This window comes from Helicoverpa zea, chromosome 3, assembly GCF_022581195.2.
Source record: "Helicoverpa zea isolate HzStark_Cry1AcR chromosome 3, ilHelZeax1.1, whole genome shotgun sequence".
NCBI lineage: Eukaryota > Metazoa > Arthropoda > Insecta > Lepidoptera > Noctuidae > Helicoverpa > Helicoverpa zea.
In genome coordinates, this window is record NC_061454.1 from 6,126,104 (window position 1) to 6,149,263 (window position 23,160).

The window sequence follows — 23,160 nt, forward strand, 5'->3', positions numbered from 1 at the left end:
CAGTACATACCTAGACAGTCGTCCCCCGCCAGCATGGCGGCGGGCCAGTGCGGCGGGTGCAGCACGCGCGCGGCGGGCACGTGCGACTGCAGCGCGCCCGCGCCCGCGCCGCCCGCGCTGCCCGCCACCACCGCGCCGCCCGCGCGGAGGGTATATAGAGCAGCTACACTGACAGTACATACCTAGACAGTCGTCCCCCGCCAGCATGGCGGCGGGCCAGTGCGGCGGGTGCAGCACGCGCGCGGCGGGCACGTGCGACTGCAGCGCGCCCGCGCCCGCGCCGCCCGCGCTGCCCGCCACCACCGCGCCGCCCGCGCGGAGGGTATATAGAGCAGCTACACTGACAGTACATACCTAGACAGTCGTCCCCCGCCAGCATGGCGGCGGGCCAGTGCGGCGGGTGCAGCACGCGCGCGGCGGGCACGTGCGACTGCAGCGCGCCCGCGCCCGCGCCGCCCGCGCTGCCCGCCACCACCGCGCCGCCCGCGCGGAGGGTATATAGAGCAGCTACACTGACAGTACATACCTAGACAGTCGTCCCCCGCCAGCATGGCGGCGGGCCAGTGCGGCGGGTGCAGCACGCGCGCGGCGGGCACGTGCGACTGCAGCGCGCCCGCGCCCGCGCCGCCCGCGCTGCCCGCCACCACCGCGCCGCCCGCGCGGAGGGTATATAGAGCAGCTACACTGACAGTACATACCTAGACAGTCGTCCCCCGCCAGCATGGCGGCGGGCCAGTGCGGCGGGTGCAGCACGCGCGCGGCGGGCACGTGCGACTGCAGCGCGCCCGCGCCCGCGCCGCCCGCGCTGCCCGCCACCACCGCGCCGCCCGCGCGGAGGGTATATAGAGCAGCTACACTGACAGTACATACCTAGACAGTCGTCCCCCGCCAGCATGGCGGCGGGCCAGTGCGGCGGGTGCAGCACGCGCGCGGCGGGCACGTGCGACTGCAGCGCGCCCGCGCCCGCGCCGCCCGCGCTGCCCGCCACCACCGCGCCGCCCGCGCGGTGGAACCCCGCGCCGGAAGGGTATATGTCCACGTCTGATGACAGAAATAAATGATTTATTGTAAATTAATTGTTATTTTACCAGTGGACACCTTAGGCTAGCTAGACAGTGGACGCCGCAAGCGGGGTAGGCCCCGGAAGAGATGGCGTGACAATCTAGACGCCTATCGTCGAGACTGGTGGACTCGGTCGAATGATCGAGAAGTGTGGAAGCGAGAGAGGGAGGCTTTTGCCCAGCAATGGGGCATTATAGTAATAATAATAATTGTTATTTTATTGTGACCCGCCCCGGCTTCGCACGGGTGCAATGCTGATACTAAATACATACTATTATACATATAGACCTTAGTCTTCAATCACTCTATGTAAAAAAAAAAGAAAATCGGTTGCGTAAGTTTAAAATATTAAACATGGGTACCTATGGATGTAGGGACAGAGAAAGCGACTTTGTTTTATACTATGTAGTGATAATAGATAAATATGAAAATTTTAACTAGTGGCACTAAATTATGCACACGTTTTGTTTAATCATCAGTAATGCAAACTCCTACTTACCTTCTATACAAGAGTTTAGAACGCGCTCATCGTGATATGGATAAAATACTGTCATATTATTGTCTGTGGTCCGCAGCAATGGCGAATCTCCGTTTAGGTCATAGTATGCCGTCGTCCCATCTGCATATCCGACCACTACGTGAGAATGACCTCTTTGCTGAAAAATTATTACATGCTTATTATATTTAAACAATGTATTATAAATTATTTCCAACCCTTCATTGATTTAAAAATAATTATTTTCTTACCATAGACCACTTGACGGCAGTAGCTTGATATACTTTTCTACTTTCATTACTTGCTAGCCTCAATTCCACAATCGGCTTTAGTTTATAAAATGGATTCTCTCTGAAAACAAAACATTTTATTGTTAATTACCTTACCAATAAATTAATAAAATTATGCAGGATAGACTAAAATTATTATTACTTTTCCGTTATAGACGATGGATAAGGCACAGCGAAGATGTAAGCTGCGCCGTTAGAGCAAGCTGCAGCTAGTAAGCCTAGTCTGTGCATTCGGTTCGGTTCGGGAGTGACATCGTCTGCGTCCCTCGCTCCGGACGGACACCAGTCTATCGACCATATTGTCCCGAAGTCGTGTACAAGACCTAAGGCAAACCGTGGTTTATCCCTGAAATTAACAATAATAATTTGAAGAACATGCTAAGACAGCAAGGAAATATAAGAAAATTATAGATAGATAATTCTTTATTGTACAGCAATAAAAACAATTAATTATTTATTTCCAAATCCTTTTTGTTTTCTACAACAAATAAAGTTCAAGCTAAATAGAAAGAATGCATGGCAGAATAGTTGATTAATCCATCCTACCTCAAATACGACATACAACCCTACATAAAAACACCCCTACATAACACCCCTACATAAAAACAACCCTACATAAAAGGTCGTGGTGGCCTAGTGGGTAAAGGACCAACCTCTCAAGTATGAGGGCGCGGGTTCGATCCCAGGTCAGGCAAGTACCAATGCAACTTTTCTAAGTTTGTATGTACTTTCTAAGTATATCTTAGACACCACTGACTGTGTTTCGGATGGCACGTTAAACTGTAGGTCCCGGCTGTCATTGAACAACCTTGGCAGTCGTTACGGGTAGTCAGAAGCCAGTAAGTCTGACACCAGTCTAACCAAGGGGTATCGGGTTGCCCGGGTAACTGGGTTGAGGAGGTCAGATAGGCAGTCGCTTCTTGTAAAGCACTGGTACTCAGCTGAATCCGGTTAGACTGGAAGCCGACCCCAACATGATTGGGAAAAAGGCTCGGAGGAGGATGAACCCTACATAAGGCCATCGTAGCTAGTTTTCAAGAAGCTTTGTTAGAAAACATTGACTATAATTATAATCTACTAGCTTTTGCCCGCGCGGAATAGTGACTTCCGGCAGATTTTTGGTTTGACCAATAGATGTCCGGAATATATATACAGGGTTACTGGTAACCCTGTATACATATATGATGAGAGATTTATCTAGCTATCCAAAAAAGCACAAAACACACAAAAATCCGCAAAAACGAGACTTTTAACTATATAATAATAAAAATTTATACGTGTACCTAGACGACTTGTAAAGAAAAGATCTTGAAATTCGATTATCTTGAAACGGGTTAACTTTTCCAGTGAGTCCAGTGTATCCCATGGTCAAATTTGTCCGTATTGACCTATACTACCACCTCCTGAAAGGATGCGGTCTACTTACCAGTAACCCTGTATATATATTTGCAATAAAAACTATCCTATGTCCTTTCTCAAGTTCCAACCTATGTCTATAACAAATTTCACAAATCGGTTCAGCAGTTTATGCGTGAAAAAAAGACAGACAGACAGAGTTACTTTCACATTTATAATATTAGAAGGATTCATACCACTAAAGTAAAAATTAACCTACCTAACTACATCCCCGCAATCCCAAATTTGTAGCAATCCAGGGCCGGAGTGGGTGACGTCGGCGCCTAGACGTGGCGTGTCGGCGTCGCGATGCGTGGCCACGGCCAGGTAGTGGGAGACTGCTGCTGATGTCGCGGGGGCCCAGCGCATGCACTGGATACTGGCGCCCAGGAACATTACGACCCTGTCTAGGGATGACAGACGGTGTTGTTATACAAGGTGGTTGGAAGTTCCATGGAAATCATTGGGGGGGAGGGACAGAATAATAAATTAGTTAAAAACATTTGAACTGAACTTTTCTGAGACGAATTGATACTTTTTTTCTGTAAATGGCATGAAATGGCTACTTTTTTATGGAAAACATCAAGTGACTCCTCCCGCGCTGTGGTTTAGCAGCGTGAGGGAAGTATCAGACTCTTACTGACTAAAACCCATCATATTTCTTCGTAAGCCGTGAAAGTCGTGGTGGTCTAGTGGGTAAAGGACCAACCTCTCAAGTATGAGGGCGCGGGTTCGATCCCAGGTCAGGCAAGTACCAATGCAACTTTTCTAAGTTTGAATGTACTTTTATCTTAGACACCATCGGCTGAGTTTCGGATGGCACGTTAAACTGTAGGTCCCGGCTGTCATTGAACATCCTTGGCAGTCGTTACGGGTAGTCAGAAGCCAGTAAGTCTGACACCAGTCTAACCAAGGGGTATCGGGTTGCCCGGGTAACTGGGTTGAGGAGGTCAGATAGGCAGTCGCTTCTTGTAAAGCACTGGTACTCAGCTGAATCCGGTTAGACTGGAAGCCGACCCCAACATCATTGGGAAAAGGCTCGGAGGATGATGATTCCTTCGTAAGCCTTTTATATGCTAGGGCCGCGGTAATTCTTTCAAATAATCCCGCAGCATTAAATGGCCACTTATAAAAATATTTATTCAATTTTTTGAGAACCCTTTATAAATTGAAGAAGTTACCTTTGAGTCTTTCAGCTTCGAGTCGTTTAAACGTCTTCCAATCATCAGTCTCATCGAATCTAACTTTGCAGGACTCCTCAACGGGTGGCATACAGTTAACCAACTCAGTTCCTGACACTTCCTCTATTTCACAATGACGCCATTGCGTAAATAGTTCCTCATCAGTTAAATAAGTTTTAAAACTGAAATAAAATAACATTCATTTTATATTTTTGAAAAAATACCCAATTTTGTTTGGCAATGTAACAAAATTGCAATGGACTTACAATTCTTCAGCGCTTTTCTTCATGTATTTACTAATATCCTTGATTTGGTATGGTATTCGACTTACTTTTGTGCTCTCTGAAATTTTGATTCAACATAACTCAGTGATTATTATAGAAAGAAAATAAGATAGGCTAGGATTTTTAAGGTTGGTCGAATTAGAAAACATGTGTTTACTTGTCATTTATCTTATTTTTGGATCACTTTAATATTACGTTGCGTGTAGGACTAACAAGGCAATAATCAGGTAAACAATATTCAGAGAAATATCACTTTGAACGTATGTTGTACCTTTATAACTTGAATCTGGTGAAAATTTCTTCCTAATAGGAGTCTCTTCGCGCTCCAGGTGTTCCTCGTCTGACACGTTAGAATCAACATCAGACTCTTCAGATTCTTCGTCAGAACAGTTTTCTAACTTAACCGAATCGTCAGAGTCTGATGCGTCAACCCATTTGTTTTCTACGCATACATGATCTGTCAGTTCACTTTCAATTTCCGAATTGAAACCACATTTTGAACAGTGGTAACTTCCCTGAAGAAATAAAAACGAAATAAAGTATTTAGATGAGAAATAATATAGATATATAATAATAAGAGAAATAATTTCATGTTTGTAAAGTTTTTACAAAAGGCAACTTACATCTTCTAGGCAGTTCTTATACTTTTCTATCACGGTCTTTGCCCTGGAACGAAATTACCAATGTAATAAAAATAATTGAATATTCAAAAATAAACCTTGTCTATTTGAAAATAAGTGTTACCTTTCAGCAGCCCTTCTACGTCCAGTCGGCGTGACTTCCAAAGGTTCCTCTTTTTTCATTTCTTCTTCCTTAAGGGCGAGTTGCTTGCGTTCCAAAGCATACTCCTTCTCTCGATGCATGGTCATATGCTGACTTTTGTATATAATCAGGTACTTATTGTTACATAAATCGCATACATTTTTGTACATATCCGTTTCCTAAAAGTACAAATATTAATCAACCTTTTTAACACCGAAGCACATTAGGTAACATTTTCAATAAATTTTTAGGTAAAACATAATTCAATATCAATAAATTATACAAAATACATTAATCACAAAACTAAACACTACACTATAGAAATAAAAAAATAAACTTAGATATAAAATTAATCCTATACCTATTATATTTTTCATTGGTTTTATTGAATTTATCAGGAATTTTTGCAATACCAACCTCTTCAGTTTTACCACAGGCTATGATATGAGCGTAGAAGCCGACATAAGACACTCTGCTTTTACGGCACACCTTACAAACTAGTCTGTTGTTCGCGTGGTGATACTCTTTCAAATAGCTTTCAACAACATACGGATTATTTAGGTCCTGAAAAATAAAACCGTAATTATTTAAAGACTATATAGTAATATATAAATTCCCCATTCAACCGCTAAGGGAATCTTTAATGTTATTATCAGAAAAAACTGTGCCCATTTGAAAATTAAAACATATATGTTTCATCTAGATTTAAAACAATGAATGTAGTTGAATTTCTATACTTACTATAGGGTTGTCTCCAACCGCCCAGGCAATGTTGTAGTGTTCCTTCATAGCATGTTTCCGAAAAGCTTTCTGTGGCACTTTCTCAGAACATCTAGCACATTCAACAATTTCTGAAACGAAAACTTACTGTAAGTCGTGAGTTATTCTTGAAGCACAAACTTATTGGACTTCCTTAGAATGGTCTGAATTCAGACGAAAATAATGGGGCGAAAATTGGCAGCAAAAATACTTAGCTAACTTTAATCGGGGTGTCGAATATTTCATTTGTACATATAGGTCATCTGCAAAAAGTAGCTATTCCACACGAACGAAGTAGAGGGACAAATCTACATATTGTAGTTATTAAACAAAATACTAATATAATATAATTAAACAAATTCCATGACATACCGTGTTCCGAGTACACAGTATCGTCGTTGCTATATCTCTTGTCGCATACTTCGATATGATCCAGGTAGGACTTGACATACTTCCTCTTCAGTCCACAACTCGTACACACCAAACCACCCAAGATTTTGGACAAATCGTACAGATGCTTTTGTACCATTGCAGAATCATCTTTATCCTGAAATGGGGTATTTCAAAATATAGCTGATGAATAGGTATTATGATTCTATTAATTTTAAACGCATTGTATAAGTATTCAGCTCCATTCACAAAAATCTTTCAAAATATCGATGTGTAAATATCGATACGTAAATATCGACACTTGCAGCTTAGGCAGCACAAATATAGAGGAGTGTCTTCTTCAGTCTCAAACTATTTTCGATATTATCACGATTAGAATAGAATCTAAAATAGATTCACACAACTGTGACATGAAAGACCGATGAAGCGACATTATGTGGCGCGCTTTGTTATACGTGCACCGGCCAAATGGCTTCTTTGTTAAATCATTCTATCTGCAGACCACATACTAACAAGAATTAAGTTTAAAGCTTTTGACAAACATATTCCGTAATTAGCTGCGGTCAACGCCAACGGCCTAAATAAACTCCTATACGTTCTTCTGATATAAGCTACAAATAAATACTCACAATCGGTGTCTCGCCGTCTACCCAGGCGATATAATGATGGTTCTTTTCTATATGTTTTATCCATAGAGCACTTTCTACCTTACTCGCACACACACCGCAAGTCAGTATCTCATCTTTGACTTTATTCTGACTGTATGAATCAATCCTGCTTGAAGATGAAGTGTCTAACTTACGAGAGTCGAGTGATCCCTGTAAAAGATATATTTGGAAATTAAGAAATAGAATAAACTCGCCTTCTCAAGTCGCTGTATTATAAACTTCTCTTAATTGCCTTCCGAAACACGGAAGAACTCGTCTTAACAAGATGGTTACCCATCCACAGACAGGCCGCGCAAAGGGTTGCTTAACTTTTATGGTCAATGAATCCGCTTCAATCAATCCGCGCGGCTTTGAGGTAGGTAGTATAGATTTTCAGTAAATTAAATATATGAAAAAACTAAAGCACTCATGTATTGTCATGCTTACCGTATTGCACTCCTTTATATGTTGTACATAAACCTTGGGGTACTTTATAATTTTCTCGCATTTGTTGCACATGAGGCCGCCAGCCTGCCTCGATACGTCAAGGAGGTGGGATTTTACTGCGAGCTCGTCTTCCAGGTCCTGAAATCATTTAATATGACCACATTATAATGTTTTTTCATATTATGGTAGAGTATACAATCAATATTTATTAAATTAAATATAGAGGTAGTAGCATCTGCCAGCGGTTTGACCCGCGTCCCATGGGGACCACTTTGCCACCCTGATGAAAAGTAACCTACAGCATCCTTGGATAATTGGGCTATCTTACACTGAAATAACTTTTAAAATAAGACCAGTAGTTCTTGAAATTTGTGCGTTCAAGCAAGCAAACAAACTCTTCAGCTCCATTAAATATAATAAACTTATGAAACAGCATAGTGTAATAACTTGTTTTTATAAAATAACAATTCTTTCAAAAATCTATTTACCAGTGGTGTAGATCCGTCTCGCCACGCCAGATAGTCGTGTTCTTTGCCTATATGCTTGATCCAGTCTACGATAGGCACCTCTTGGGAACAAACACCACATTTCACTACTTTCCTCTCTTCCCCTTCGACTGGCACTTCGATCCATACATCAGTCGATTGAGTTGTAGTATTCAGACTGGTATTAGCTAACGAAATATCGGCTTGGCCCTGAAAATACAAAAAATAGTAAGAAATTAAAATTGTGATCATCATAAATTATGTCAATCATAACAAAGATTTATGTATTAAAGAATAAAGGCCTTGAACGCGTTTGTGCGGTCGCCATAAACTCAAAAACAACTGAACAGATTTCCATGCGATTTCACCGATTTATTACGTAGTTCACGAGGACCATGTAGGAATTATAAAAAGAGACAAGGTTTTTAATAGCTACAATGTTAGTACTTACAGTTCCATCACAGGTTTCAACGTGAGCTAAGTACAATTTACCGCGTTTACGCACCAAGCCGCATTTATGACAGGTCAACCCTCCATACTGTCTAATTAACTGCTTCAAATATTCGCACACTAATTCTTCATCGTCCACATTCTGAAATCCCAACAACATGTATTAGAAAAACATCCTACTATTTTGGGGTCCCTTATACTCTTTTCCCAACTATTTTGGGGTTGGCTTCCAGTGTAACCGGATTCAGCTGAGTTCCAGTGCTTTTACAAGGAGCGACTGCCTATCTGACCCCCTTGGATCCTTATTAGACAGGCGTCAGACTTACTGGCTTCTGACTACCCGTAACGACTGCCAAGGATGTTCAATGAAACAGTCATTGGTGTCCAAGATATACTTAGAAAGTCAAGGGCGGATCCAGCTTCGGCGCCAGGGGGGGGGTCACACAGTCGTGATCAAGTCACAAAAAATATTAATTATTGATTTATAAATATTAATTATAGAGCTAAAGTTGACGACATTTGGTTTTATATAAATAATATTATATAATAGCGTATACTTGTTATAATAAAAAAGGAGACACAGTATAACAAATATAAAAAGCGCGAGCGCAGCGAGCGCGAAATTTTTACGAAAGTTACGAAAAGTGTCTTCATGTAGAAAATGGCCCGAGCAGAGTGAGCGCAATTTCTTGCATTAATACTAGACACATGTGACAAACAAAAAAGCACAAGCGAAGCGAGCGCGAAAATTTGTATCCAGGTCAAGGACTAAGGTAAAAAAATATTTTTATGTAGAAAATGGCCCGAGCTGAGCGAACGCGATTTCTGGGACATATTTACTGTTGCGAAATTCAAAAAAGCGCGAGCGAAGCGAGCGCGAAAATTTTTATTCAGTTCGAGGACTTAAGGTAGATGAAAGCGCTTTCTTGTTATATAACAAGTAAACTTTTGAAAAGTATTGTGTACGTAGAAAAGGGCGCGTAATTTGTATTTTTTTATTGGGGCAACAGTAAAACATTTTCTGTGAAAATTTCTATTGTCTTACTAGAGGTAAGGGTTCATGAGAGTTCTACAGCATGTAGACAACCCGGACAGCGGATTCTTTATAACATGGTCCTGTTTCCTCCTTTTGGGTACGGATAAAGAGTAAATAAAGAATAGTGAGCGAGCGCTGCGAGCACGAATTTTTCAGCAAAACTACTCTACCTCTATCTATCTATCTATCTATCTATCTACCTAGGTATTATCTCGGAATAAAACCTAGGTCCTGGACCTGGCCCAGGGGGGGGTCATGACCTTGTGACCTACCCCCTGGATCCGCCCTTGTAGAAAATACATACAATCTTACAATAGTTGCATTGGTACTTGCCTGACCTGGAATACCACCACGACTCCCGCAGAATAAATGCCGAATATCATATAAAAGGTAATGTAATATGAAACTTACTAAAGGTGTCTCTCCCTCACGCCAGGCCAAATATGTATGTTCCTTGGCTATGTGGTCTAGCCATTCAGTTCTTGCCACATCATTTTGACAAACACCACATTTAACATTTGCGGTTTCAGTAGGTTCTTCCACGGTTTCGTTTAGAATACTTGAACAATCTAATTCGATAGTGGTTGAGGTGTCATCCAAGGATATCTGAAAACATCATAAAAGACTTTATCAGTTTCAATACCGATACACATACACAATACAGATATTGTTAGAACATTCAGCTTATAGCATTTAGCATATCTCCGTTACTGTCGTTAAATTACCTAATGGTAAAAGAAATAAAGTGACATGTACGGTCAGCAACAACAGGTTTTTTTTAAATGTATAAATGTACTTTTGCTGCCGAATATACTTCTATCTCAAGTCTCACATTACAATAGCTAAAAATTAACATTTGATATTTTCAGTTTATCATATACATTTTTACTCACCCCAGTACCGTCGCAAGTTTTCACATGGGCTAGATACAACTTGACACGGCTGCGGGATAAGCCACATTTGTAACAAGTCAGCTTTCCATTTATTCGAATAATATTCTGCAGGTGCTGCCTAACATCTGATTCGTTTTCCACATTCTGAAAACCGCGGAAAATTAATAATTTCATGTTTGTATCGTGTTTCATCTCATTTCCAAAACTAAAAGGATTTCATTACATTTTAAGCTTTATTCCAAGTAGTTAAAGTTCATAATGCAAAATCAAATGATACGATTATTATCTGCAAAATCTAAACAAATTACTTACTAAGGTGTCTTGTCCATCAATCCAAGCCAAGTAGTTGTGGCTCCTACCGCTATGCTCTAACCAATTGGAAGACAACAGGGTTTTCTGACAGACACCACAAGTCACTTTCTCATCTGCTACTATTCTTGATTTGCGGGCAGGCTTCTCTGGCTTTTGATTTCCCTTTAAAATTTTAATAATAAGTCAAATATACAAAAAACTTGCAATGTGTAGTTATGACTCACGAATTGTTTTATTTCTTTCGCTTTCTAATATTATAAAAAAAAGTCATACCTTATTCTGAATGCAGTATTTAACATGTTCTATGAACCGGTTAAATTTTTTAAATTCCACGCTGCATAGACTACACTTCTGTAGGCCAACTGATTTAATTTTTTCTTTGAGTTTTTTCTTCAATTCGGGGTCATCTAAATTCTGTAACAACCAAAAAGAAATGAATATATAATTCACAACCAATGTGTTCGCATAATCTGTTAGGACCACGTCTAAGTAAAAAATCGTATTGCCCTATCGCATTACGGCAGTTTCACTGCATTGCGCAAAACAGATGACTCTCGAACACCCCTTAAAGTGGACTTTTTAAGCCTGCCACCCTAGCCAGATTTAGACCAGGTATGCGCTATTTCTTGCTCTTAACATAAGAACACAGTCAAATCAAAGTCGATAATAAAATAATTTAAAAAAAAAATTAAACTCACAAGGGTAGTACCCGCCTTCCAAGCAATTAGATCATGCTGAGTTTCGACATGGCTGTCCCAGTCCGCTGCAGAGAATATGCCGTTGCATACCCCACACTTAATTTTTTTCTTAACAGATGGCTCATCACTAGTTATCGATACTGATGACGGCAATTTGCGCTTCTGAAATAGAACAAAGTCGTTTCATAAAAAAGATTACACGAGGGTATAAGAATAAAACCGAGACAAACTGCATGCAGAGTGTTGTATCACCAAGAAAAAGCAGGGGCATTCAAAGCCGAAGCTCTAAGAATTTACACACCTTCCTGTGAACATCACTTACCATAGTTGCCTCTGACGACTCTACTGCGCAATCAGACTAAAAAAAATAAAATAAACTTTACATACATGCAATTAAAAAGAAAAAAAAACAGTATTGCTGCAATTTTGTTAACTTACTGTTGAATTCAGACGCGATGTGCTCTTGCTGGGATTAATGCAGTCACTTTCAGATGCAGTAGCTGTCGCAGCTACGACTCTTTCGTTACATTCAGTATTGGAAGATTCATCTGAATCTTTTATGTTCACACATTTGTCCAGTTCATCTTTATCAACCACACCTTCATCCATAACTTCTATAACATCATCCACATTTAAATTAGTTGTAGATTCAGCTTGATCGATTTTTTTCGGCGAATTTGCTTTCGGCGAAATTGCTTTCGGCGAATTTGCTTTCGGAGAAATTGCTTTCGGCGAAATTGCTTTCGGCGAATTTGCTTTCGGCGGATTTGCTTTCGGCGATTCATTATTCAACACAGACACTTGTGGAGTATCCACAGCATCCGCATGTTTCGAATCATGAGTAATATGTTCAGGTTCTAAGGATGGTACAGCATCATTATCACAATTATCTAAATGATCCGAATATTCTTTAGAATAAATATTACAACAAACATTATATGTTTCATCATTTTCATCAGTCTTCTCCTCTGTATCTACTAACGTTTCATTTTTAACCTCTATCTCATCATTGTAAATGGAAAATATTACATCCATGTCACAATTTGCTGTGTTATGGCGCCAGAAATGTATATGCTCATACAAATTATCATTATCGTAATAAGATAGGTGTCCAAAATCAAAACATAAACAAAACTGTTGAGTTTGATTTGGTGTTAAAATGTTTACTGCATGGAGTGTGTACTCCTGGGCATCATCTACGATGATTGTCTCAGTCTTACGTATTATAGATGTGTGCGATTTAGTTGTCTTCACAGGATTACGCCTAGTGTACGTTTTCATAACTTTGCAATCACTAGTGCGTTCACTATCAATATTTGTTCCACCAGGCTTTTCAACACCTTGAATGCATAATTTTGATTCAGTCGTATTAATATTGGAATTTATTGCTTCTTTCCTCATTACATCATTCTTAAGGGCCATTTTAGTTTTCTTTTTATCAGTATATATGTGAGAAAATTTCCTTAAATATGCAGCTATCTCCTTTACTTTGTCTATTTTTTTATCTGCATTGCTATCTGAGAGATTTTTGGTTTCAATTAACATACTAGCCAACTTATTTTCTTTTATTTTAGTAGATTTGTTTTTTACACTGCAATCTTCATTAAAACTTTGTTTTAAATTACTACTTTCCTTGCGATTAGATTTAATTTCAGTGTTTTGATGTACATTATCTGTCTCGGTTTTTTCAATAACTGTTTCTTCTTGCTTATCAGATTTTCCTTCATTATTATTATCGCATCTACATTCAATTTCAGGAAGAATTTCCTTTTTATTAGACGCCACTTCGTCATCTATCCGTCCATTACAAATTTCTGTTGTCTTTGAATTTCTATCAATAACAAGACCTTCTACATTTATGTCAAGATCATTAACTAATTTCAAATTTGCAGGTGTATTGTCTTCTGCATAACTGTCATGACCATTCATTTGACAATCAGGTAGTACCTCAGTTACTATAATTTCATTTGAGATTTTTCTGACTTTATCACATGATTCCTTTTGTGGAGGGGAATTCCCACCTATACCTATCACTTCTTTTTCTGTATCAATCCCCTGTAAAAAATCACTAGGTGTAGGATTTGTTGGTATGGATTCATTACTAAGCTTAGGGTTTAATTTATTTACCTTCTCTTCACTTCCAAGTTTTTTTGAATGTGATATCTCATAATTATTTAACTGTTTATTATTAACATTTTGTCTGTGAGCATTATTCATTTTAGTGTCAACTATACTACTAATAGTAACTGGAGTGAGTGTATTTGTATTTGAAAACTGGGTGCTTTTGAGCTTTCTAAGTTCTGACAGAGCAATGGTTTCTTCAGAAACTATGTTTATTTTAGGTGCAGGCTTAGGGGCAGGATTTCCCATTTCAACATCATTAGAAGAAATATAAGGAGAATTTCTGCCTGTTGCAATCAATTCTTTATTGCAAAGATCCTTTAACAAGTCTTCATTATATACTCCATCCACGTTATCAATGCTATTTCCCATATCACTGGGAATTTCATTAAGTGTCATTTTATTATCTTCTTGTATTTTATTTCCATCAACATGTTTATCTAAGTACCCTTCATCAGTTTTTGACACACTTATATGTTCTCCATTTAGAGTGGTGTTATATTGATCTAGGCCTACCATGTAACATTGTCCTAGAATATCACCTGAGTCAGGTACACCTGCACCTTTGTTATTCACTTCAGGAATTAAAATAGGAGTTTGTGGCTCAACTGAATCAGTTGACATAAAAGTCTCCTCTATATTATTATTGCTTAAAAGTTCAACTTCACCTGCAGTTACATTTGCAACGGTGGGAATAAAAGTTGGGCTCAAGAAAACCGACTTCATCATCAAACTCGCAGTTTCTAAAATTGAAGTATCAGATGGTTTTGGACTATAGGTTGATGCAGGTACATTTTCTGCACTTGATATTTCAGAATCTGGAAAAGAAAGTACTGCAGGTACATTCATATAAAAATAAATCAATGGGAACAAAATAAAACAATACTTACTTGAGAAACTGTTTGTGTTCACATCCGGAGGAATTATTTGGCTAGAATCTGTGTTGTCTATGTTGATACCCAGTTTTTTCAAAATGTCCGGAGGTAGCACAAACACTTCCTGTTTGTCCTTACTGGCTTTCATTTTTTTTGGATGCTTGGAATGAAGACTTTTAGTATCCATTTTAAATTCGTATATTTTTTTATTAATGTCATTTAAACATTAAACTTTTCATGTAATTCTTAATATAAACCTAAAAAAATAATTAATTATAGCTATGCCATTTAAATAGTGCAAATTTTGTGGACTTTAATTGCTATAATATAATTAAAATTACTTGTTTAAAAAATAAAACTGGGTACTATGTATGAATTACATAATTTTAAATATTATAGCAGTTCTTGTATTTTTTTATATTTTACACGTAACATGAAATAGTACAAACGAATTCAAAATATAATAGGATTAAAATAAATAAAAAGAAAAAACGAAACACTCCTACCCAGAATCGAACCGTGGTCATCAAAATCAATGATCACACGTGTTCTTAACTGAGCTAAAGGAACCGCTCTGCACACTGTTGTAATTTGCGTTGCCTTTACATTATTTTTGAGATCATTAGAAAAAAAAACATTTATTGACCTTAGAAAGTTGTTACAACTTACGAATTACAGAATTTAGTCACTCCTTACTGCACAGCGTACATCTTGAAAAATCTTGACACCACATTTACACACGATTGCCTTTGGTTTATATTTATTACACTATGATAGGCTTCGTTCCAAGGAAATTTAATAAGGATTTTCTGCGTTAATTGTTTCAATAAACAGATCACTTATGCGTCGCAAAATTAAAACGAATTCGCGTGAAAATGGAAAATCGTTGAGGTCAAAAAGTACTCTGTGGTTGAGGTTATGATCGTTCTCATCCAGGGTCTGTCAAGTTTGTTCTACGAATTGCATTAAGGTGGGCTTGAAAACAAGAGAGAGTCAACGACATCAGAGTAAAAGAGATAAATATATAATGTTGCCACCAAAAATACAATTTCGTATTCTCCCTAATAATGAGCGTATAAATTGATTTTTAAAGTAAATTACCCTTGAAGATACTTTTAGCTATTATTCTAATGCCAAAAAATATACTTAGTTGAGAAATATTAGATATAAAATTTAATATTACTTATTAGAAAATATATATGGGGGATTATGTGTGGCAACACTAATGTCCGGACGCCATATTGGTTTTGACATTGTTGACGTCACAAGAAAAATGTCTGCGGCCGGTTGCGCACCATTTTATCTTGTACTAATGTTTATTTGTAATAAATAAACTACTTCCATTTAATTCTACATACATTGATAACGTTGAGTCGAGCTTGCTCCTCCGTTGCTGTGTTTTGGTGAAATTAAGTGTGTATTTGTGAGATATAGACTCGGTGTTGAGACAGTGACTTGTTTGATTTTGTTTTGTGTTTAATTCGCGATGAGTTCACAAAAAGAAAACACAAGAATCTGCTGCTTGTGTGGATCTTCACCTTCTAAAGATCCCAGCATCACTTTGCATCGGTTTCCAAAGCCTGGCACTAAAAATGCTCTGCGGTATGTACACTCCATGCTATTCGTCTTAGACGACATAGAATACCACATTTATTGTTAATTCCGCTTCTAACTACCACAAACTCACGTAACATATATACCTATATACTTAAGTCCCAACTTTCCTTGCCAAAAATCATTAGGTACTTACTATAAAAAGTTTTCTTGCTTACACCATTCCCGTATCTAATATAACATCTCTTTCAATCAAAGCGAAGACTACCCACTGACATGATATAATAATATCTTAACTCGGAAAATGATTAAAATAGTGTGTAATTTGAGAGCAGTGGTGGCCGAGTGGTAACTGCCCCAACTTACGAGTGGTAGGTCGCGGGTTCAAACCCGATCTGGCGCATAACTTTGTGTAATTTATTTCGTCACTACTGCTCTCAAAACGGTGAAGGAAAACATCGTGAGGAAACCAGCATGTCCTAGAACCAAAAAAAAATTCGAAGACGTGTGACATCCACCAATCCGCACTGGGCCCGCGGGGTGGATTATGGCCCAAGCCCTCTCCTAGAGAGGAGGCTGTGTCCCAGCAGTGGGAACATTAGAAGGCTGATGATGAGTGTGTAATTTTGATATTTTTAATTTTCAGTTGTGAATTATGGGCAAAGTATTGCTTCCCAAACGAAGCCTGGTCTTCACCAAAATTCCAGGACGCACTCCATAAACAACATAAGATGCTATGCAGCAAACATTTCAAAAGCACATGCTTTAATGAGAAGAAGTTGTTCAGAACAGCTGTACCTGATGTTCAATGCCAAAAGGTTAGTACCATTATCATTTTGAAAGTGTATTTAAAACACCTGTCTTATATAGCACAGAAATACAGACATTATGTTCAGTGTTCATTGTATTATGCAAAGCTATTTCTGAATGACATAGACAAGGCCTGGACCCAAAGATTATGGAGGTACATGGGCTCTATGCGCCACCAAATTGGGAATTTGAGTAGAGCAGAGTAAGAATTATATATGAAGGCAGATTCTTTACTGGAAGAATGAACTTTCGCATAAATGAATTCCCACAAAAAATCTGCTAATGGTTATCCAACCAATTGCAAGATATAAATTTAAAAAATTAAATATATGATGAGTACAATGACCTCTTAAGAGGTTGTTGGTTTTTTCCATAACACTGTATATATGTTTTTTTACATTTACCTCATCTATGACTAATAAATTTAAAGAGTTATCTTTAAATTTATTTAAAATAATCAACTTTCAATTTACAGGATACAACAACTTCTAATGTGCCAGATCAATCTGCCATATTTGAACCTGTTGCCGGTCCATCCAGAATGAATCCTTTAACAGAACATAATGTAAACATTATCACTCCGACCAATTCAGGAATGTTTGTGTGCAAGTCTTCAAAACAAGAAAGTGACCAGAAAAGCAAAATGTTGAGGAAACTGAAAAGTAGTATGAACAAGGTGTATAGATTACAAAAAACTGTAAAACATTTAAAAAACGAATCTTTTTTAAATGTTATTTGTAACAATGAGACAGTCCGAGAAATCCTCAATACAAAAATGAGTTCGACATTTGCACTGTTACTGCAAGGAGAACTGCAGAATTATAAGAGGAAGAAGCCTGGTCGCAGGTGGAACATGGAGGCTAAAATAATAGCATTGAGGCTCTACAAGAGGTCACCAACTAGCTACAAATTGCTAAGGAGAATGATTTGTTTACCAGCACCCAGCACATTAAAATCCCTCTTAAGTAAATTTAAGATGAATGTGGGGACACACAAAACAATACTCACAATTTTAAAAAACACGACAAAACACTTTGTCCCCTCTGAACGTGAGTACATATTGTTGTGGGATGAAATGTCCTTAAGAAAAAAGAAGATGGATCAAAATTGCCCCACGTCCTATAACAATGTGACGTATCTCAAAAAAAAGATAAAAATGTTTTAAAAAATATGGCATACTCTCTAATTCATTTTTTTTACACCTTCACACGAAAAAAATGCTTTAAAAATTGTTCAGGCGCTGTTATGAAAACGTCGTTCATAGAACTATTAATGGACTATTTTATTAAATTGTTTTTTTGTTTGATAGAGTATACCTCACAGGTGGTCCCATAATCATCAGGTCAGGATCTGATGATGGAAACCCTGAGAAATTCAGGGCAACTTTTGAAAGTTGTAGGCATGCGCAGGATAAAAACTTGACTATAAGATGTATGTCTCATAACACTATGCAACAGTGAAGATTCGGAGCTAACCTGATGATGGAGACGAAAGAAGGTCGAGGGAACTCGACAACTGAATATGTAAACTACCTCGTATTTGGGCTTGTATTATTTGTATTGAATAGACCTTTGCAACAGTGAAGGTTTGGAGCTGATCTGATGATGGAGACCAGAGAAGGGCGAGGGAACTCGACAACTGAATATGTGAACTACCTCGTGTTTGGGCTTAAATTATTCGTATTGATGAGAACTTTCCACTTATGCGGATAGTGACAACTGTGCTTGTCACTGAAAAGCCAAAAATAAAAAAAAAACTTTTTACAATAAAATAAAACAGACTCCCAAAAAAAACTATTCTTAGGAGCATCGGCCTAGAAGTCGGTGGGGATATAAACTTAGGCACGTCCATTAGACACCGACTTCTGAGGTAGTTTACATATTTTGTTGTCGAGTCCCCCCGACCTTCTCTGGTCTTCATCATCGGATCAGCTCCAAACCTTCACTGTTGCAAAGGTCTATTCAATACAAATAATACAAGCCCAAACACGAGGTAGTTTACATATTCAGTTGTCGAGTTCCCTCGACCTTCTTTCGTCTCCATCATCAGGTTAGCTCCGAATCTTCACTGTTGCATAGTGTTATGAGACATACATCTTATAGTCAAGTTTTTATCCTGCGCATGCCTACAACTTTCAAAAGTTGCCCTGAATTTCTCAGGGTTTCCATCATCAGATCCTGACCTGATGACTATGGGACCACCTGTGAAGTATACCCTATCAAACAAAAAAATAATTTAATAAAATAGTCCATTAATAGTTCTATGAACGATGTTTTCATAACAGCGCCTGAACAATTTTTAAAGCATTTTTTTCGTATGAAGGTGTAAAAAAAATGAATTAGAGAGTATGCCATATTTTTTTAAACATTTTTATCTTTTTTTTGAGATACGTCACATTGTTATAGGACGTGGGGCAATTTTGTATGGATTGTGATCCGTCTTCTTTATGGTACAATTCGAAGACGGATTTAATTGAAGGGTTTCAAGACCATGCTACACAAGGTAGATCTCCACAGCCAGCTTCATATGCCCTTGTATTTATGATAGTTGGAGTCAGGAAACATTTTAAGCAGCCAGTGGCTTATTATTTATCAAGCGGTTCTGTCACAGCTGACAGACTTTCAGCTTTGATTAAGGAGGTATGCATTGCTTCTTCATATTCAATGATGATCATGCTGATTTAACTCTTTGCTGAACTATGATGTTAGTTTATTTGTTGCTAATCTCCCTTATAATACTTTCAGGTTTTAAATTGTTGCTTTGATGCTGGGATAAACATATGCGCTTCAGTCTGTGACTTGGATGGAGTCAACAAGAGAGCTCTATGTCAATTAGGAGCTTCTGTTGAGAATCCCTTCATAGAAGTGAGCAATCACAAAATTGTCACTCTATTTGACACACCACACCTGCTGAAGTGCTTCAGAAATCTTTTCATGAAATATCATGTAAGATTTAGGACCAATATAACATCAGACCACCAACAAGGAATTGGTAAGTCATTTGTTATTTAGTTTTAGAAAAATAATTGTTTAATAATAAATATGTACATTTAAAGCATAATATTTTTTTGTACAAGTAATTATAACACCGGGAACGATAAGAGGCGGGTTATTTTCTTAGAATAGTTGACTTTATATTTAATTTTGGATATTTATTTTGTACTTTATGTTTTAATTGACTTGTGACGAATAAATAAAATAGTTAATTATAACACTATTAATAATTACTTTACAGGAGTCGCTAAATGGAGCCACATCAAGCAATTTTATGAATTGGACAATAATAATCCCAATTTTGTGTTTGCACCATGCCTAAGTAAACAACACCTTGAGCCTAATTCCAAACAAAAAATGAGGGTAAAACTTGCGGCACAAGTTTTAAGCCACTCAGTTGCAGCAGGACTATATACTAAAATAGCTGGAGGTAAGAAACCTGATTTATTCCTCAGATCATAGTTGCATGATACTTATATTTGTTTCAACAGTATGGTTATCTGGGGTTGTGTCTTTGATAAAGGATAAAACCAACAAATAATTATATTGTGCTTTTAACATTATTACTTAATCCTGTATTGAGCAAGTAACTAGCCGAAACTTCACAATTTATAAAAAGTAAAGTATAAAATAAATGTATATTATGTGTACATTTGCTGCCAGTATATCCGAAGTTATTAAGCTAGTTAGTAATATGCTTACTCATATTGATTTGATTTGTTTATTGTGAATTTTCAGGAGACATGCCGACTGAAGCCTTGGCAACGGCTAATTTAATTTCAAGCATGGACGATTTGTTTGATGGTGTAAACGCGTCGACACCAGACTTAAGGAGAGGAAAAATATTTTCCACAAATATAAAACACAATACAGGACATCTCCAAATGTTCGATAAAATGAAATTTTTTTTTAAAACCCTGGAATTCTTGGGATGCAGGGGTAATCCCCCATCAAAAGATGGCTGGATTTGGACCCTCAATGGGTTAGAAATGGTTTGGAAAATTCTAAGTGCCAAACATACTACAGTTAAAAGTTTATCCACGAGAAGATTCCAGCAGGATCCTCTTGAAAATTTATTTGGATGCATTCGATTCAACTGTGGATCCAATAGCAACCCAACAGTTGCACAATTCGTTGCTGGATTAAAAACAGCTGTAATAAGCAACATGGCACATACTAGCTCAGGTAATTGTGAGCTGGATAGCAACAGTGCCATAATTACCAATTTTAAAAAATTATTGACACCAGCCACAGACATGCACACTGAAACTGAACAATCGGAGTCTGTTATAGAAAATGAAATTGAAGAAAATATTATTTCCTCCCTGGAACAAAATTTGGAGGAAGGAAGTAGCGAACTACAAGCATGTGCTTATGTCTGTGGCTTCATAATTAAAAAATATAAAAATATTTGTAAGAACTGTAAAAATATTTTAGTCTCCGAAACACCAGAAGAAGTGCATAATTTTATAGAGTTTAAAAATTATGATTCGGTAAAAAATTCTCTTACATACGCCTCTAAAAATTTAATAGATTGTGTAGAAAAAAGTGCAAACATAATTAATATTTTTTTAGAAAAAGAGGCGTATAAAGAGAATATAAAAAAAAAATAACACAATTACTAAAGGACTCTATAAATTATGTCTTCCTCGAAAATTGTATGGAGCACAAAGAATTAAATATAAATTATATAATAAATAGTGTCTTCCATATTAATATAAAGAGATATTGCATAATAAAAAACAAAATTTATTCCGAAGATGCATGTAAATCTGCACTAAAAAGAAAAATGAACATAATTATGCATAAATAAATATCTTAACTAATATTATATGTGTGTATGTGTGTATGTGTTAATGTTAAAACTTGGCAAGATCGTTTTTCAAAAATTTGTTTCAGCCCGGAACGAAATACATTGATATATAGCTTTTGTTGTGTAGTAAATGTTTGTAAATATCAAAATATAATTGGTCTAGTGTCTTTCTCTTCCTAATCATTTCTATAATAAAGAAGAAATAACACCAACGTTTATTACACAATATGATAGAATAATTTAAACCATGTCTGTAAACTTGTTGTTTGTTAAACAAATCGATAGTATTCTTTATTGTATAATAACATAGTCTTGTTTTTTATAATAGTAACACTTTAAAACTAACTAGAATTTTTGTTTGTTTATGTTTTGATGTTGAAATTGTATGCAATAGGCCCATCCATACTTGTTATTTTGGACGAAAATGTCTGAAATACCTACCTAAATTGATTAAATTCATGTATTTTAAAATTCATTACATAGGTGCACATACTTGTGATTTATGAACACCTTTTGTACCCTATTTCTGGAAATAAATTATAATTATTAACATGCTAAATAAAAAACTCTTGTACTGTAATCTTCCTTTTATTACACTGCTGCACTGCTCTATAAAGATAAATATTAGCAATTTATGCACAAGTACACTGTGTTTCATGTCGATTATTGCTGAGCAAAATGTGATAATCTTGCTCAGCCATAATCGGGCCCCTGTACTTGTGCATAAAATGCAATAAAAATGACCTATAGAATATACTGTAGTTTGAAACTCCCGCCCTAGCTTCTACTCTCTAGTTTTCGTGGGCGGAATATAGATGGCGCCGGCCGGTAAGGAAAAATTTCCTCATAAAATTTGTACGGAGTCGTTATTCTTCCCTTTAGGGTATATATGTTCTGTGTTCTCATCACTGATCCCAAGTCAACTTTTTGCAAAGTATACTGTAGCATGTTAGAGTTCCGTTAAGTTTAAGGCAATAGAGTTCACTTTCGGTATGAAATGCTATATGTAGCTGCATTAACAAAGTGGGTAATATAAGCTTAATCTGTTCAAAAGATGGCGTTAACTGAAAAAATGATTTTTATACTTTAACACTCTGTGGTCGAAACGTTGATAACAATAAAGGTGAGAACACACATGTCTGAGAGACCTTAACTAGAGAATATAACAATAAAAATAGTGCACTTAAAAATATTAACTCTACATGGTTAATAAATTAGAAAATGTCATAATACTAATATTTACAATACATATTTACAATGTTTTTAATGTCATAATATTGCGCAAATGAATAGAACGTCCAGGGTGTGCCCCACACACAGGATACTACATGGAGGTTATCACGTCAAGAAAATCTGCGCGCTAAGCCAGTTAATTAAATTAAAGTTCATACTTATATTAAAAGATCA

At 37.5% G+C, this 23,160-nt stretch overlaps 2 protein-coding genes across 5 annotated transcripts; one reads left to right on the top strand and one right to left on the bottom strand.

Moving 5' to 3' along the window:
* Positions 1-664: 664 nt before the first annotated feature.
* LOC124646189 lies at positions 665-15,529 on the bottom strand. Of its 4 annotated transcripts, XM_047186284.1 has the most exons (27): positions 15,253-15,529; positions 14,599-14,840; positions 13,715-14,526; positions 12,026-13,642; positions 11,889-11,945; positions 11,588-11,749; positions 11,163-11,303; positions 10,890-11,051; positions 10,578-10,721; positions 10,096-10,290; positions 8,650-8,790; positions 8,202-8,408; positions 7,714-7,851; positions 7,249-7,437; positions 6,602-6,776; positions 6,212-6,321; positions 5,888-6,034; positions 5,453-5,649; positions 5,332-5,374; positions 4,980-5,223; positions 4,691-4,766; positions 4,425-4,606; positions 3,464-3,650; positions 1,991-2,194; positions 1,810-1,909; positions 1,562-1,718; positions 665-1,041 (listed from the first exon to the last, which is right to left on the bottom strand). In XM_047186284.1, exons 2-27 carry the CDS (start codon positions 14,768-14,770, stop codon positions 680-682), a joined length of 6,321 nt encoding a protein of 2,106 aa, XP_047042240.1. In that variant the 5' UTR covers positions 14,771-14,840; positions 15,253-15,529; the 3' UTR covers positions 665-679. The 4 variants fall into 4 exon arrangements, with proteins under 4 accessions (XP_047042240.1, XP_047042238.1, XP_047042237.1 ...); XM_047186282.1 differs by having other exon boundaries at positions 11,910-11,945; positions 12,026-14,526; XM_047186281.1 differs by having other exon boundaries at positions 12,026-14,526.
* A 3,773-nt stretch (positions 15,530-19,302) lies between these two features.
* LOC124646191 lies at positions 19,303-21,904 on the top strand. Its single transcript, XM_047186285.1, has 4 exons — positions 19,303-19,586; positions 19,692-19,938; positions 20,182-20,370; positions 20,679-21,904. Exons 1-4 carry the CDS (start codon positions 19,371-19,373, stop codon positions 21,551-21,553), a joined length of 1,527 nt encoding a protein of 508 aa, XP_047042241.1. The 5' UTR covers positions 19,303-19,370; the 3' UTR covers positions 21,554-21,904.
* The last annotated feature ends 1,256 nt before the right edge of the window (positions 21,905-23,160 follow it).

Coding starts and splice junctions, on each gene's coding strand:
- LOC124646189 (XM_047186281.1), bottom strand. CDS start 14,770: ATGGATACTAAAAGTCTTCATTCCAAGCATCCAAAAAAAATGAAAGCC. Junction 8,409..8,649: donor TTGAAACCTGTGATGGAACT/GTAAGTACTAAC, acceptor TTGTATTTTCAG/GGCCAAGCCGATATTTCGTT. Junction 6,777..7,248: donor TAGACGGCGAGACACCGATT/GTGAGTATTTAT, acceptor ACCCCATTTCAG/GATAAAGATGATTCTGCAAT.
- LOC124646191 (XM_047186285.1), top strand. CDS start 19,371: ATGGATTGTGATCCGTCTTCTTTATGGTACAATTCGAAGACGGATTTA. Junction 19,587..19,691: donor TTTCAGCTTTGATTAAGGAG/GTATGCATTGCT, acceptor TAATACTTTCAG/GTTTTAAATTGTTGCTTTGA. Junction 20,371..20,678: donor ATATACTAAAATAGCTGGAG/GTAAGAAACCTG, acceptor GTGAATTTTCAG/GAGACATGCCGACTGAAGCC.